Here is a 16,087-nt window from a genome sequence, read left to right on the forward strand (position 1 = left end):
TTGAGGTCGAGCCTAGCGGCGGCGTGCATGCACTGCTCGCTCTGCGAGGCATGCTGTATTAAAGTATGCACTGGAAGCCCCGGCCACTCAGCCCATATTTGTTATTGGCTTGTGCCATTGTCCTTCGAAAATACTGGCTTCTGAGTCGTAAATAGGTTTGTTAGTCCCTCCTTGGTGCTGCCTTGTCTGCATTTGTTACCCATAACGACTGGACCTTTTACTTGGTTTGTTACACGGTCTGCATTATAAGTAGGTGAGCTCTATTTTTGTTTAATGACACTGATGGGGACAGTGGCAGCCGGTTTTGTTATCGAGCGCTATACAGCTCTAACTTGCATGCTGAGCGCGGCGCCTACTTTAGGGACACCGCGCTCTGTTTCTTTAAAATAAAATGTTTAAACCTTTAACAGTGAGTGCGGCGCTCGCTACAAGGACACCGCGCTCTGCTATACAACAGGTAGTGACCTACACTTTGTCTATCGACTTCACTCTCAAGCATTCTTAGCTTTCTCTTCCTCCTCATAATCTTCCAGTTTCTGCCCGTCTCTCTCTTGCTGTAAGGCTAGTCTGTGTTGCCAAAATGAGCGCCGGTGCCCCGCAGCTACGACTACTGGTACACATAAGACACTGTTGCATACCTTTTACCAGAGAGAGAAGAGTGCTAAACTACAGCCTAACGGTGAACCCTTCCTACTAACAGCACCTGATCTCCTTTCTCCCCATATGAATATGTCTTGCCCATCTATTTTCAGTTGGGGAATGTGTGCACAATGACTGGCACTCACCGTTACTATGCCTATTCCCTAGGGAACTCAAATGGAATGAACAACTGCAAAGGTGCACCACAAAGTTCTGCAAATAACAATATTATCAAGAAAATTATTAGCAAAAGGATGATGTTTTCTTGTCTTTTCTGGGCGCATCGGAACACGGAGTACGAGGGCTCTGCGGACAGGACGTTTTATTACGAACGACCCTTTGACTACCAGCTTCCATTTTCGAGGTTTGGTGGCTTACAGTTTTGGAACTGTAGAGGATACTATAAATTGAAACAGATACCTTGATCACTTAAGAATTCCTCTCTTAAATCATGGCAGAGCTGACATAAATTCTCGAGATACTCGCACCATCCACAGTGTTGCTTCAGCACTTTTGCTAAGTTGCATCAGATCAGTCGGCCCAGATCCTCATCATACAAGTGTCACTATTATTGTAAAAGGAGGCGTACAGAGCTTCTCCTATGAGGATTCATTTGGAAGCATTTTCTTTCAAATTTACAAGCCCTGAAGAAGTCCCATTGGGACGAAACGCGTCGGCTGTTTGGTGTGAGAGAGAGACGAGTGCCTTGAGATTTACGAGCTGCCCACACCGCTCAGCAGAGGCCGTCTCCACAGTGTACACACTCTAGTTCCCCCTTTGTAGGAGGTGGATGTGACCCCTGCTCCTGCTTGACCCCTGATCGGCCTCTGCTCCTGTTTGTCCCCTACTCGACCCCTGCTCCTGTTTGACCCCTGCCACAAGCTCATTCAATTGCAAAGGTTCCATGACTCAGTAGTAGAGTAATCTCATATCAGGCGTGTTTCTGCTCTTCTACAAGAACATATAGTGCTGCACAGGCTCGATCATGGGACCGTTACTCCTCAGCGATCACCTCAAGAGACAGACACAGGGAGTTTATTCCTTTTTCTTTGATCATGTCTGTCTCTACAGGCAGTAGATTTGGGATGTGACCGTGCGCTTAGAGCTCTCTACTAAGGAGCCACTGGGAAACCAACTTCTGGCCCTGGCATTGGATCAACATCCTGCGACGCTGGGCAAATCACTTAAACTCGCCGTGTCTTAAAGACATTGAACTGTAACATTCTTCAGGTGCTCATGTAACGCGCTGAACATTGACTCTACCAAAAGACACTCCTTGCGGGTTACACCACTACCAACTTGCGCCCTAGAAATATCGTAGCCGTTCATAAAAACAAAACGTACTGTATATTAGTCACTTCCCCCTTTTTTTATAGAATGCAAAGAAATTGTGTAAATATTCCCAAAGCCCTGAAGTTTGTCCTCGAAGACACGTCATTCTTTCTATTCATTTAAAGCTCTTTTTATTGCACAGAAAGCAAACAAATAACCAATGACACTAAAAGTACATTGTAGATCCAGTCAACCAATTGCATCCCTTCTGACAAAGTTACTTTGTGTTGATTTCAAGGCGGTCACTTTGGAGAGGTTTTCTGGCTCGGGTGGATGGGGGATTCATTGCATGCAGGGCACAAGGTTCTGCTGTAATCACGTCAATGGAGTATCTGTTTCTTTGTTTACGCAGCAGCGGACTCCGTTTGGTCTCCGAAGTGGAAGAAGAGCGTTGAAAAGTCTCCTGGTACGCTGAAGGGTGTGTGGACCGTGAGGTTACATCGACTCGGTGAGTACATGCCTCCTTCCGGATCTTTATTCTGATATTTCACATCGGGAGCTTCAGTGTCCACCTGTCCTCACGGGATTCCTACCCCCAGAGGCAGGGGAAGTAGAAGGGGCACACATCTCTGCATTAATAAAAACACTGCACCCCCTCCCTTTATAAAGCGTTGACCATCTTAATGCTTCTACGGCCGTTCAAAGCGATTTGAAAGGCAGCATCTGTTCTGGAGGCCATGGGACATTTATTCTTTTATGAATACGCTTTCCATTGTCTCAACTTGGGTGTCGTTTAAATGACATACGGATCACACAGCAAATGTTTGTGTTAATAGTTCACGAGCTGTTCAGGTGTTTGTATTGACAGCTTTCGCTACTGGTATCTGCTTCCTATATGTGGGAGCACTGCGGAAATGGCTGTCATTGTAATCCATGTGAAGAACCATGTGAGATTATAAGAAAGGAGAAAATGTCATGTTTCGTCCAATTGGGGGACATATAATCGGGCTTAGCCTTGTTTTGACTACTATCGTGTGATCCGGAATGCCTTTGCTGAAAATCTTCTAGGTTCGAGGCATGTGGGCTGCTGAATTCATATCTGTGCATAGATCGCCACATAGTGTTGGGTCCGGATGATCGCATATTGTTGTCCTGGAAGAGTCTTCGAAGTATCACGAGATAGGTGGCTCCTCCCCTGGACTACAGTACGCATGGGCATCGACTCCATCCTCAGATTGTTTTTTTCCGCCATTGGGTTCGGATGTTTATTGGATCACTCTAGTCGGAATCGATAAAAACTTTCTTAAGGCCAAAAGGCCTTTAGTTTTCTTCGTCGGTATAGTCTTGCGTTCGGTGCCTGATTCTTCCAGCTCGGTTCCGAGCCGGATTCCAGAGAACCGCGTGCTTTCGACACGGAAGGCCCAGTTGACGCTACAGCCCCAATCGACTGATCATCATGGAACGGAGCCCGTTCAAGAGATGTCCCGTGTGCAACTCCAAGTATCCCCACATCGACGTCCACCCGGTGTGCAACAAGTGTCTGTCGCCGGATCATGATGAAGCCAGTGGCATGGCTTGTTCCCGTTTCAGATCCAAGAAGACGCTTAAGCATCGACGCGCTGCACGCCAGGAGGCCCAGCAAACTGCACCGGCGCCTGTGGACATCTTCGATGCCGGGGATGATGAGGGAGCTGACCGGGAAGTTGGTGAAAACCTGTTGAATCCCGCGTCGGAGGTCGACTATAACTACGACGCGGACGCTGAAATGTTCGAAGCGGAAGAAGTCGTCGACGAGGTAGGAGACGACGACGGGGCCTTTGGGGCCATGGAAGATAGCTCGAGCGAACTCAAACTGACATTGGGGCCGTAACGCTTCGAAAGGCTCAGGTCGGGGGATCGCCACTAGGCCTTACCCAAGATCTTAGTATGGGTTCTACGGCCCGCCTTCGGGCTCGGCTACGGACATTACTATTGAGCCGCACCCTGCAAAATCGAAACCGAAAGTAAAACCCACGGTCTCGACGCAAGCGAAAGCACTGGTGCCCCCCTCGAAACCGAAAGTGCGCATTACTTTGGTCGGATCGAAGGCCTCGGAGCCGTCGGCACCGACGAAGCAGAAGGGTGTTGTCGATCCGAAGACACAGGTCAAGGGCGTCGAGACGAAGTCTGCCATGCCGAAGACAAAGGTCAAGGTGGTCGAGCCGAGTAAATCGGCGCCGATGACGGTCGACACCAGCAAAGGACTCGGTGATCCGAAGGTTCTCGAGACTCCGCGTCAACATGACAAGGCCAAGAGCGGCGCAACCCACGAGTCCACGTCTAGTGGTGCCTCGAAGGATCCCGTCGACTCGGCGCGGTCGTCCGCCGCTTTCTCCAAGCAGGTAGCGGACTTCCTAAAGCGCATCAAAGAGAAGGCCTCGACCGTCGGCCCGAAAGATCCTCCACCTTCGAAGCCGGTCGAGAAACCTCAAAAAGCGTCGACGCCCATTCACTTCACGTTGCCGCCGAAAGTGGCGCCGAAGGCTTTCACCCTAGGATGGGCGCCAGCGTGCCCGAGAAGGTGCCCTCGGTGCCGAAGTCGACGACGGTGGTCCCAACTTTAAAGCATCGACAATCTTCGTTAGAAGAACAACAAGAACACTTTATCGATGCCGAAACGGGCAGACTTTCCCTCCATAAACGGAAAATTGCCCCGGAACAGCCAATGGAGTCCTACAAAATTCCTTTAAAGAAAAAGAAGGATTCCACTTCAACTCCTGTTCTTGTGGAACCACTTTCTCCACATGGCCATGATGTCTCACCCACTTACTCTGACATGGACGCTGGGGAAGGTGATGATGGTGACGAGTACAGCTATCCTGTCTACACAGACCCTGAAGATACCAATGAACCCTGGGCAGCTGGTGCTGACCCAGGTGATCCTCACTCTGCCCCAGACACTCAACTCTATGCTGTAAAAGCGTCGCCTACGGAGGATTCAGCGGCGTTTAATGCCCTCATTGAAAGGGCGGCTAAAAATCATGACGTCCAGCTCCATGCTGACCCCATTGAAGTGGACTTTCTTTTTGACACTGTCAGGGGGTCCCCTGCTCGGGCTAACGGATTGTCCCTCTCCTCAACAGGCGGATTATTACGGGCCCTTTAAGGATAGCCTTTGTGTTCGTGACGAAGGCCTCGCATCTGGACCACCTGACTTTTTGGACCTATCAGGAGATGCCTCTCACCATATGAGGGAGACCCGGAAGACGCCGCATCTCCGTCGTGGGAGGAAGAAGTGAGACGCCAGGAGAACAACGCGACCGGGAAGGCGGAAAGCACCGTGGAGACGGAGTCCTTGGAAATAGACGACACCAGGAGCAGAGAAGGTGCCGGGCTGGTGACCGAGGAGAAGCGGACGGAGGCAGCTGTAAAGCCAGGAGGCCAACGACACCGCGTTTCGCCCAGCCACGCAAAGGAGGAAGCGTGGCTTTCCCAGGTGCGTGCTCGTTTGGGTTCTTGGTTGCACTTTAAGAAGGGAGGGACCGGGTAGGAGACCGTACCAACACCGGGGCACCTCGTTTAGCAGAGCCGTGTACAAGTCACTGAAAGTGGTGGTGGTTCTTACTTATTCCCTCACTCCCTCCCTATTCCAAGAGTTTCTGGAAAGTGTACAATACACTAAAAGCCACGTTATTTTCTTTTCCTTCCATGTGCTGGAGTGTCCCGGACCCCGACCCAGGAAGTGCCCCGAGGACCACAATCCTGCCACCGGTCGTTTGTTAACGTGTCTGATCTAAGACTTTCTTTTTGTGTTTAACAGTCTGTAAACCGCAATAAAATAGATAAACAGTCGCCCTCTAGTCTTGGCTCCTTCCCTTCTTGTAACCGAAAGGTGACAGACACCTTTTCCGTCTCAGAGAGAACTGTTAAGACTCTGCCTATGTTGAAGGGTGTCTTAAAACATGCTGGGGAGATCTTTAAAGAGACTACCAGAGCCAGGGTGATAAACCCTAGGATTGAGAAGAAGTATAAACCAGCGCCTACTGACCCTACTTACATCAAGGGACAGTTACCTTTGGACTCTCTTGTTGTCTCAAATGCCCGGAAGAGGGCTAATTCTCAAACAACGGGTGATGCTCCTCCCCCAGACAAAGAATCTAAGGTGTTTGAGGCATCAGGGAAAAGGGTGGCAGCTCAAGCGGCCAATATCTGGCGCATTTCAAATACACAAGCACTTCTAGCAAGGTATGACAGGGCACACTATGACACACTGGAGACCCTGTTGCAGCACCTGCCAGACGAATACAAAGAGGCAGCTGTGATGCTCATCCAAGAGGGGAAGCTGATACCCAATGCTTCTATTAAATGTGCACTGGACGCGGCTGACACCGCGGCCAGAGCTGTCAACACTAGCGTCATGCTGAGACGACATGCCTGGCTCAGAATCTCAGGATTTAAGCCAGAGATACAGACCACCATTCTCAATCAGACAGTAAACCCTGATCATCTATTTGGCCCAGAGGTGGACACCACCTTGGAAAAAATCAAAAAGGACACTGAGGCCCTGCAGTCCCAGCAATTCAGGGGTGGTTCTTTTCGTCGCTCAAGCACTAGAGGTGTTTCCAGAGGCCAGCTCTCCAAAACCACGCAGTACTATAAAGGCAACACGCAGTCCACATACACCAAACAAAGTCGAGGTGGATATCGTGGAAACAGCGCCAAAGGCAGGGGTCGTGGAAACAACTCCAGATCCTCTGCCACCAACAAACAGTGACGCCTTGTCACTGCCCCCCGACCATGCAACACCGGTCGGGAGGAGACTTCAACAGTTCCTGCCAGTCTGGAAATCCATCACCACAGACAGGTGGGTCACACAGCTTATACAGTACGGTTATTGTCAGGAGTTAACATCCACTCCACCCAACATACCCCCAAGACACCGTCCTATGTCCGCCGAGCACTTGCACTTATTGCAGCAGGAGGTCATCGTCATGCTGCAAAAAGGGGCAATCGAGCTCGTGCCTGTGGAAGAAAGAGGCACAGGAGTTTACTCACTGTACTTCTTAATACCAAAAAAGGACAGGTCAGGTGAAGTAGTGTGGCTCACTGGTTAGAGGCGGCAGACCCGAGAGCAGAGGACGGCCCGGGACCAGGGTTCGATTCCCGGCGCGGCAGGTTTCTGGACCAGGGTCAGCGGACTCGATAATTCTCTCGCCTCGGTGCCCACTCTGATCAGCGATCACACTCTGCAACTCTGGGCATTAGCTTGCCTCATCTTCACTAACGGCCCCCCAGACCGCCGGGGATGCCTGGTCTCACCCTGGAGATACCCATTAAGGGACCATCTCTCAGGGAAGCCAGGAAGGGTTTCGCGGCGGTCGAAGCGCCAGGACGCCTACGGGTAGCAGTGCGCTATATAAATGCCTACACATTTACATTTACAGGTCCCTCAGACCCATACTGGACCTCAGACCCCTCAATCAGTACATTCTATCGGAGCATTTTCACATGCTGACCCTGCAACAAGTACTCCCGTTGCTCAGTCAGGGGGATTTTCTCGCAACTTTAGATCTAAAGGATGCGTATTTTCACATTCTGCTGCACCCGTCACACAAAAAATACCTCCAGTTCACCATCCCAAACCAACATTACCAGTTCAAGGTTTTGCCTTTCGAGGTCACCACGGCACCCAGGGTGTTTACAAAGTGCCTGGCGACGGTGGCGGCACACCTAAGGAGACAAAACATTCACGTCTACCCTTATCTGGACGACTGGCTCATCCAGGCAAAGTCAACCCAGCAGTGTGCCGCCCACATTACCCACACCATTCACCTTCTTCACGATATGGGATTCTCATTGAATTACCCAAAGTCCCACCTGCAACCCGCCCACATACGGCAGTATCTGGGTGCGACGATAAACACTCTGGCAGCCACAGCATAGCCAAATTCAGTGAGGGTCAACAGCATTCAATCGCTGATAAACAGATTCAGACCTCAACACTCGCTTCCAGCGCGAGTGTTCATGCAGTTGATAGGCATGATGGCCTCCTGCATCTCCATAGTCCCGCACGCGAGACTACATATGCGTCCGCTTCAGGAGTGCTTAGCACGTCAGTGGACTCAGGCTCATGGACAGTTGAAAGACCTAGTGTTGGTGAGCGGTCGGGCATACAACTCTCTGCATTGGTGGAATCCACAAAACCTTTGCAAGGGACGACCGTTCCAAGAGTTTGTGCCACAGATCATCCTGACGACGGACGCTTCTCTCCAGGGATGGGGAGCTCATGTACTCCATTACACTGTGCAGGGACTATGGACACCACAGCAAAGGAAGATGCACATCAATGTTCTGGAACTGATGGCGATCTTCATGGCGATGAAAGACTTCAAAGTACATCTGTGCAACAAGGTCGTGTTGATCCGGACGGACAACATGACGGCCATGTACTACATTCAGAAGCAGGGAGGAACACACTCTCCACAGCTGTCTCATTTGGCTCAGAGCATGTGGAAGTGGGCCATTCAGAGGAACATCTTCCTCATGGCAGAACACCTCCCAGGCAAAGACAATCAGATGGCGGACCTGCTCAGCAGGTACAGCCACCAAATGCACGAGTGGGAGATACATCCATCGGTACTCCACCCGTACTTCCAAAGGTGGGGTCATCCAGAGATAGACCTGTTCGCCACAAAGGAGAACGCAAAATGCCGAAGCTTTGCCGCCAGGTTTCCACACCCACAGTTGCAAGGCAATGCGATATGGATGAACTGGTCACGCAAATTTGCGTACGCTTTTCCCCCAGCACCTCTAATACCGCTGGTGGCACGCAAGCTGAAGCAGCACTCGATGACTCTCATCCTGGTTGCTCCAACGTGGGCTTGCCAACCATGGTACACCACGTTTCTAGAACTGTCCGTGGTACCGCATCAAAGGCTGCGTCTCACACCCAGGCTTTTGACTCAGAGCCATGGTGACATTCAGCATCCAGATCCGCAACCGCTCAACCTGGGGATCTGGCTCCTGAAGTCCTAGAGTTTGGCTACCTCAACTTACCTCCTGACTGTATGGACATCATCCGGGAGGCAAGGAAGCCCACCACCAGAGCATGCTATGCGGCGAAGTGGAAGCGGTTTGTCATTTATTGTGCAGGCCACAACATTAACCCGCTGGATGCATCTATTCAGAACATCATTTGTTATCTCTGACATTTGTACAAATGTAATCTGGCCTATGCTTCCATTCGCATACATTTATCCGCAATGGCTGCTTATCTCCAAAACAGACAGCACCTCTCACTTTTCAGGGTGCCTGCCATTAAAGCCTTTCTGGAAGGACTCAAACGAGTCATTCCTCCGCGGACGCCACCAGCTCCGGAGTGGAACCTCAATGTGGTCCTCACCAGGCTGATGGGTCCCCCTTTTGAACCACTGCATTCCTGTGAGATTCAATTCTTGACTTGGAAAGTGTCTTTCCTTCTAGCGATTACGTCGCTACGACGAGTTAGTGAACTCCAGGCACTAACTATCCAAGAGCCATTTATTCAAATTCATTCTAACAGGGTGCTGCTTCGCACTAACCCTAAATTTCTTCCTAAGGTAGTGCCTCAGTTCCATATCAACCAGACTATAGAACTACCTGTGTTCTTCCAAAATCCAGAGTCACTGGCGGAGAGAATGCTCCACACACTTGACGTCAAAAGGGCCCTAATGTATTACATTGATAGGACCAAGGATTTTAGGAATACTAATCAACTCTTTGTTGCCTTTGCACCACAACACAAAGGTAACCCCATTTCCAAGGCTGGTATAGCCAGGTGGATCGTTTAATGTATTCAGATCTGCTATCAGAAAGCCAAGCGCACTCTCACCATTCCACCGCGGGCCCACTCCACCCGAAAGTTGGGGGCCTCCATGGCTTTCCTTGGAAATATTCCTTTGGAAGACATATGTAGAGCAGCCACATGGTCTACCACACTCACATTTACGAAACATTACTGTGTTGATGTGCACTCCAAACAGCAGGCAGCTGTAGGGCAGGCTGTTCTAAAAACACTTTTCCAAACTGCTGCAGCTGGCACAGGGGGCCGCCGTTAATGGAGGGACTGCTATGTATTCTATGCAAAGATATGAATTCAGCAGCCCACATGCCTCGAACCGAATATGCTACTTACCAGTATGCATCTGTTCTTGGCATGTAAGGCTGCTGACATTCATATCGCCCGCCCTCCTCCCCGGCGCCTGTAGCGGCTGCAGCACTCAGAATCATACTCAGGCATGGTCATCACTTTCTGTATTACACTCCATCTCTGCCACAATGGCGAAAAACAATCTGAGGATGGAGAGGATGCCCATGCGCACTGTAGTCCAGGGGAGGAGCCACCTATCTTGTGATACTTCGAAGACTCTTCCAGGATAACAATGTACAATCATCCGGACCCAACACTAGGCGGCGATTTATGCACAGATATGAATGTCATCAGCCCTTCATGCCAAGAACAGATGCATACTGGTAAGTAGCATATTCGTTACAGAGCCATAGTTTACTTTTACTCACTGTCGTAACTTTAGTGCACTCTGCTATTGAGCCGCTCACGGCAGAGGAGAGGAGCTGATAGAAGTAAGTAGACAGTTGAGTGTGAGAGGTGAGTGTTGAGCCAGACCGCTTGGTCTGCCAGGCTGAGGCACTTGGATACAAGTTTGAGTGAAGTTGTGTTCCTCCATCTTTGTTTCTCAAGCTCTTCCACTTCACTCCTGGGCTTCCATTTCTTTGTCTCTTGTCGGTTCTGTAGTCTTGATTCTCTTCAATAGAAAAAAATCTGGCCACAGGTGGATTTTGCAAAAATTTTTAAAAGGTAAACCCGTAACTGGAACATGCTGTCCCTTGAAACTGAAGACCACACGGCTCTATGTTTTGACATGGTCACCCCCACTTATCAGATGCAATTTTGACGGACGTGCACTGGGTTCCAGCTGTCCAGGTCCCCACTTCCAGTTCTCTTTCCCTAAAACATTCTAACTGTGCAATTGTTCCCTGTAGGAAAATGGGTTTTAGTTGCAATACCCCCCCCCCCCCCACCCCTCCCCACAGACTTGTTGCCTGGTTTTTGATGCAACTTTGACTGTGTACTGCTGTCACTGCTAACCAGGCTCCCAGTACCAGTGTTCTTTTCCATAAGATATGTACAATTATTCCTTCCTCCCCCCTTGGCAAAACCTTTAGCACCCTCTGTGGGTCCCTGGTAAATGGGAGCCTGGCACCGAGGGCCTGAGGTTCTAAAGAGGGTCCGTAAGGGCTGCAGCATTTGTTGTGCCACCCTAAAGGACCCACCAAGTGCTGCATGAAATGATGCTGACAAAAGTGAAAACAAGACACGGCACAAGTGGTCATATAGGGGGCGTAGTCACCCCAAGGGTACGTAACCTATTGGCTACTACCCTTCACTACCCACAACTCCCCTAAAGTCAGGATTTAAGTGCCCCGGACACCAGGAACGCCCATTCCCCTGACCAAAGAAGAAGAGCAGAAGAAGCAAGAACTGCGGACTACTGGTGGACTTTGGCGCAAAGCGTGCCTTCTCCAGTCCAGACAATTGCGCCAGCCCGACTCGTCCCGCATCTGTGCATCCTCCAAAAGCCTCGTAGGGACTCCAGCACTTCGCCGAGCCGTCAGCATCTCCCTGCAGGCACCCAGCGCAATGCCTGGTTCATTGTTTTGCTGACCCCCGGGTCCACCGATGCAGCTGCCACCCAGAGATGGTCAACGTGCTCCAGGAGGTCAGATCCAGCCCCCAACCAAGTGTGAAGAAGCCAGGAGCAACGGGAGCCGTTCCGCACCAACACTAGGGGCACCGGATCTCTTGCAGCATCCAAAGCTTGTTTGAAGTTCAATCCAGAGTCCCATGCCAAAACAACCGGGCAGCCGACTAGGGACGTTGGGATCGTAGAGGCCAGCACTGAGAGTGGCCCACTGTCCTAATTTGTCCCCCTCTGCGCATCTAATACAGAACCGTGAGTGCCTTGGAGCACTGGCCCTGCTGACTAAGACCTTCTACACCGAGCTCCTCGGCCCGGGTCCATGACTACAGACTGTCCCATTGCTCCCGGGAACCTTCCGAAGCAAGCCCCCTGTTGGGAGCTCTTGTAGCCTGTTTCTAGGTGACCCTTTGCCTATGGTGTAGTATGCAAGGCTACCAGCCCTTCCAGCACCTCTGCACCTGGACACTCCAGGGCTGATGAACTTGAACTGCTGGTGTTACTATGGGACGTGGCCATTTTAGAGCCTTAAGTCCTAAAGGGGATCCTGGAATAAGATTACTGGTGCCTGTATGCAGTATGGGTTTCTTTCTCCTTAGGTAAGCTGCATTGTGTTACATTTTTAGTTCTGTGCAAAAATCGATATATCAAAGTACTTGCCCAATTACGAAGTTCAAGGTGTTAAAATGTATATAAAATACATGTTATTTTTCTAAATTAATGTTGTTTCTTCTCGAGTGTTTGTCTCATTTATGGACTGTGTGTGTTCAACAAATGCTTAGCACCACCCTCTGATACGCCTAAGCTGCCCGCCCACACTGCCACAAAGACAGCATTTGGGATGCTTCTTTTAAGCCCTGAACGCCAATGAGGGTCGTCTGGACTCTCTCCGTAGTGCACCAGGAAGCCGTACCCACAGTTTGTGCCAAAACCTCTGACTCTGTTTGTTGTTCTTCTTTGTTGGTATTGGTAGTTTCCTTGCTTTTAACCTCATAGCTGCTTCAAACGTTCCGCGCCAGTGCAGAACGTTCGAAGAAACAGGCGGGGCCGCGTCGGCCGTTCGCAGCACCAGCCAGGTAGTGCTCGCGACGGCCGACGGGAGAACGGAAGGGGCTAAACACACGTTCTTTGTGTAATGGTTGTCCGTTTTCCAGCTGTGGCTCATAGTAGAAGCTGCAGAGGAAGAGGACCCTTTTTATCTATGAAATCTAGCTTTAGGTTCTCTTGCTCCGGGTGAACCTCTCAGGCAGCCGTGGCTGTGCCTGGAACGAGCCCTATTTCTGGGGCTGTAAATAAAAGAAGGAATGTCCCAAGTAGGAGCCAGTCCCTGATCTGGTCGTTAGCGGGGCTTCGAACACTCGTCCTCGAGACTGAATGCTAGCAGTCATTATTGTAGGAAGCTGCCTCTGTGGATGGTGATGCCACTACGTGGTAATACAGTGCTCAAAGACCAGAGATTCCCCCAGAAGTGTACAGGGCTCAATGTAAACCCCAAAGTGCTCGATTAGTTGTTAATTGATGGTTCAGCACTCGCAATACTAGTAACCTCTAGTCTATTGAGTACGATTCAAAATTTTCATTCCATTCGCATCAATAGTATTCTTGGAAGCATAGTACGACATGAAATCAATACACGTAGCAAAGATATCTGTAATATCACTCTTTATTCATTTTCTTCATAAAAACATGCCATTACACAGTAGTCGTAGTAGCCAACTCGTTTCGTCCTACTCGGACTTCTTCAGGGCTCAAATTTATGTGCACAACATCTCTAAGCCAAGAAGAAGTTGTGAAATATGGTTTATTCAGTTTCGTATCTTTCCATGCGATGCGGCAATTAGAGTTTGGTGCTCCAAAGGAAAAGAGAGGTTTCATGGTTTCGGCTCGTACATTTGTTGTTCTGTGGGTGAGCAGCCTTTGGCCTAACACCGAGGAGCGTAAGACGTTTATTGCATATAAAGGACCATTAACTGACACACGACTTGAAAAAAGAGCCACACTAATTTATAAAAATAAGCTTTGCTCAAGATTGAGTTTAAGACCGAGATCTTGGCAAAAAGGTAAGCAAGTTTTAACTTTGAATTCTTTCCAGTATCAAAAGTGGACACTTTATGCACTTTTCAGTCTTTCCAATGTTGACCTATGGAGCAAAACAATAATGCGATTTTACAGGTGAGTATGCCTCTTACAGTTCACGTTTTCGGATTGCAGGGGCAGCAGAGGGCAAGGTTCGAGTAAGCGCAAGCAGCGCACCACCAGCGACACAGGGGCGGCTGGGTGCAGAGGTCAAACATGGCCTTCAATGCAATTTAATGTATAAACAGGCTGCAGGCGATGAAGTGGAAGCTGCATGAGGGAAACCAGCGACAGCAGAGGTAAGTTGAGATGCTGTAGGTCGTAGGCACACCGTCGAAAGAGCTCCCCAAGGCCCAGGGGTTACAGGAGCAGTGGTGTTCTTTCATGTCTGGTATTTCACTGAGCCGGTCGCGGTCAGGGGGAGCCTTTGGATTCACACTGCAGGCGTCATTGTGGAGTCCAGGACGGGTCAGCCATGCTGGACCCGGACTCCGGGGATCGCTGGGGAGCCTTTTTTGGGTTGGTGGGCTGCCTGGAAACAGGCCGCAGGTGTCTGGTGCAGAGTGGTCAAGGATTGTGGATCCTGAGGGCACCAGAGACCTTTTGGTTGATTTCTTGTGGGCTGAGCTGTTGTCCTTGAAAGTTCTGATCTTCTTCAAATGCAGGCAGTCCTTCCAAGGGTTGTGGAGGTCGTTGAATGCAGGACAGGCATAGTTTCTTTGATTTTTGAGGACGGCTGGCAGGCCAGTAGGGCTGGGACCAAGTTAGTAGGCATCTTCAGTCTTTCGCACTGCGTCGTCTTCACCCTTTTTCTTAGGTCAGCAGGAACATGTTTCAGGGCCTGGGGAAGCCACCTAAATAGTACATTTAGGGGTGTTTTTAAGGGGGTTACATTGCAGGGCCAGTGGACACTTTACCTGGGGTGTCTACACCCTCACTTATGCCACCCGCCTGTAGGAAGGGGATAGTCCTAGCCCTGATTGGAGGAGTCCCCGATCTTAGAGATGACAGGGACTGAAAGATACACTTCACCTCCCCTTCACTTTAGGGGGTGAAGTTGGCAGAGGTGGGCTCACCTCCTATTCTTCCTGGTTTTCCCACCCAAAGTTAGGTTGTAAACTGGGGGCTGCTTCTGCTGCTAACAGCAGAGGCCTGGGGGTCGCTTTGCAAAGGCGGCAGGCCTTTGAAGTTTCCCCCTCCAGCACTGTGCTCCTCCTGGTGGAGGAGGTGTGACTCCTTCGCCCAGGATATGCTTTGTTTCTGGTCTCCGAGAGCGGGGTCTCTCGACCCAGGGATCCAGAAACATGTCAGGTGGTGGCAGAATGCCTACAGCCAGTCACAGACCACACCCCGATTGGTACGTTTTAGGGGGCACTTCTAAAATGCCCTCTGTGTACATGTTCCAATAAATGTCACACTAGCATCCGTGTGAATTTATTTTGAGGAGTAGTTTGGTACCAAATACCCCTGGGTTCAGATAACCCACATGGTGCTGTGGAACTTGAGTTGCCGAGTTTCCAGCCTGTGTACTCTATGGCTTCCTTGGCACTTATAATATTGGGAAATAGACCAAAATATTGTACTTTAGGTATGGTGCACCCTGCCTTAGGGCTTGTAAGGCCTGCTAGGGGCGGGGGAGACTTACCTATACCTTAGGCAGAGCTGGTTTGACTTTGTCAAGTTGTTTTTGTCTGTGCAAGGGCATGCATGCTGCAGTGGCAGTCTGCATGGCCTAGTTGAGGGGTCCCTAGGGGGCCCTCTTCAGTTCCAATGCCCTTGGTACCCAGGGTACTGTTTACCGGGGACCTAAAGGGGGCCAGAAGGACCAATCGTGGAATAGGTTTTAGGGAAGAAGCTCTGGCACAGGGGACCTGGTTGGCATAGGCCCTGTGCACTACAGTCGAATACTACGTCAAAACCAGGCAAACTGTGGGGGCTGTCCATGTCAAAGGAGGCACTTTTTCACAATTCTGTAATGTGTTTCCTTTTTGAACCTACTAATTAATGCAAGCATCTCTTCTAGATCCATTGTTACTGAAGGAAAACCGGGTGAAGGTTACATCTGCACGGCTACGGAAGCATATATCTGTTGGTAAGTCCCTCCTGGGATAGCGAGTGCAGGAACAAACGGTTGTCATTCATATCTTCTGCATTACCTTGCCCTCTGTTACGTACTGCACAGAAATGTTTAAAAATAAGTCAACCTGTGCCCATGGCTCAAGATTGTTTCGGTCACCGACCCTCCATGCGTTTTACTTGGTTCCACAGCCTCCTTTGCATAATTACGATTATTGATTTAGTCTTATCTACATAATCGCACTCGCAGCATTTCAATTGTAGTAGAACCCCGGAGGCTACATTCTTGG

At 50.0% G+C, this 16,087-nt stretch overlaps 1 protein-coding gene across 1 annotated transcript in view; it reads left to right on the plus strand.

Annotated features, from left to right (window-relative positions):
• LOC147725804 (histone-lysine N-methyltransferase NSD2-like) overlaps nucleotides 1-16,087 on the plus strand; it is a 262,511-nt gene that overhangs the window by 114,618 nt on the left and 131,806 nt on the right. The window contains exons 4-5 of the mRNA XM_086959981.1: nucleotides 2,324-2,419; nucleotides 15,745-15,813. Coding sequence (XP_086816107.1) covers nucleotides 2,324-2,419; nucleotides 15,745-15,813 — 165 coding nt within the window. The remainder of the gene's footprint in view (nucleotides 1-2,323; nucleotides 2,420-15,744; nucleotides 15,814-16,087) is intronic.

This window comes from Lissotriton vulgaris, chromosome 3_1 (assembly GCF_964263255.1).
Source record: "Lissotriton vulgaris chromosome 3_1, aLisVul1.2, whole genome shotgun sequence".
Taxonomy (NCBI): domain Eukaryota; kingdom Metazoa; phylum Chordata; class Amphibia; order Caudata; family Salamandridae; genus Lissotriton; species Lissotriton vulgaris.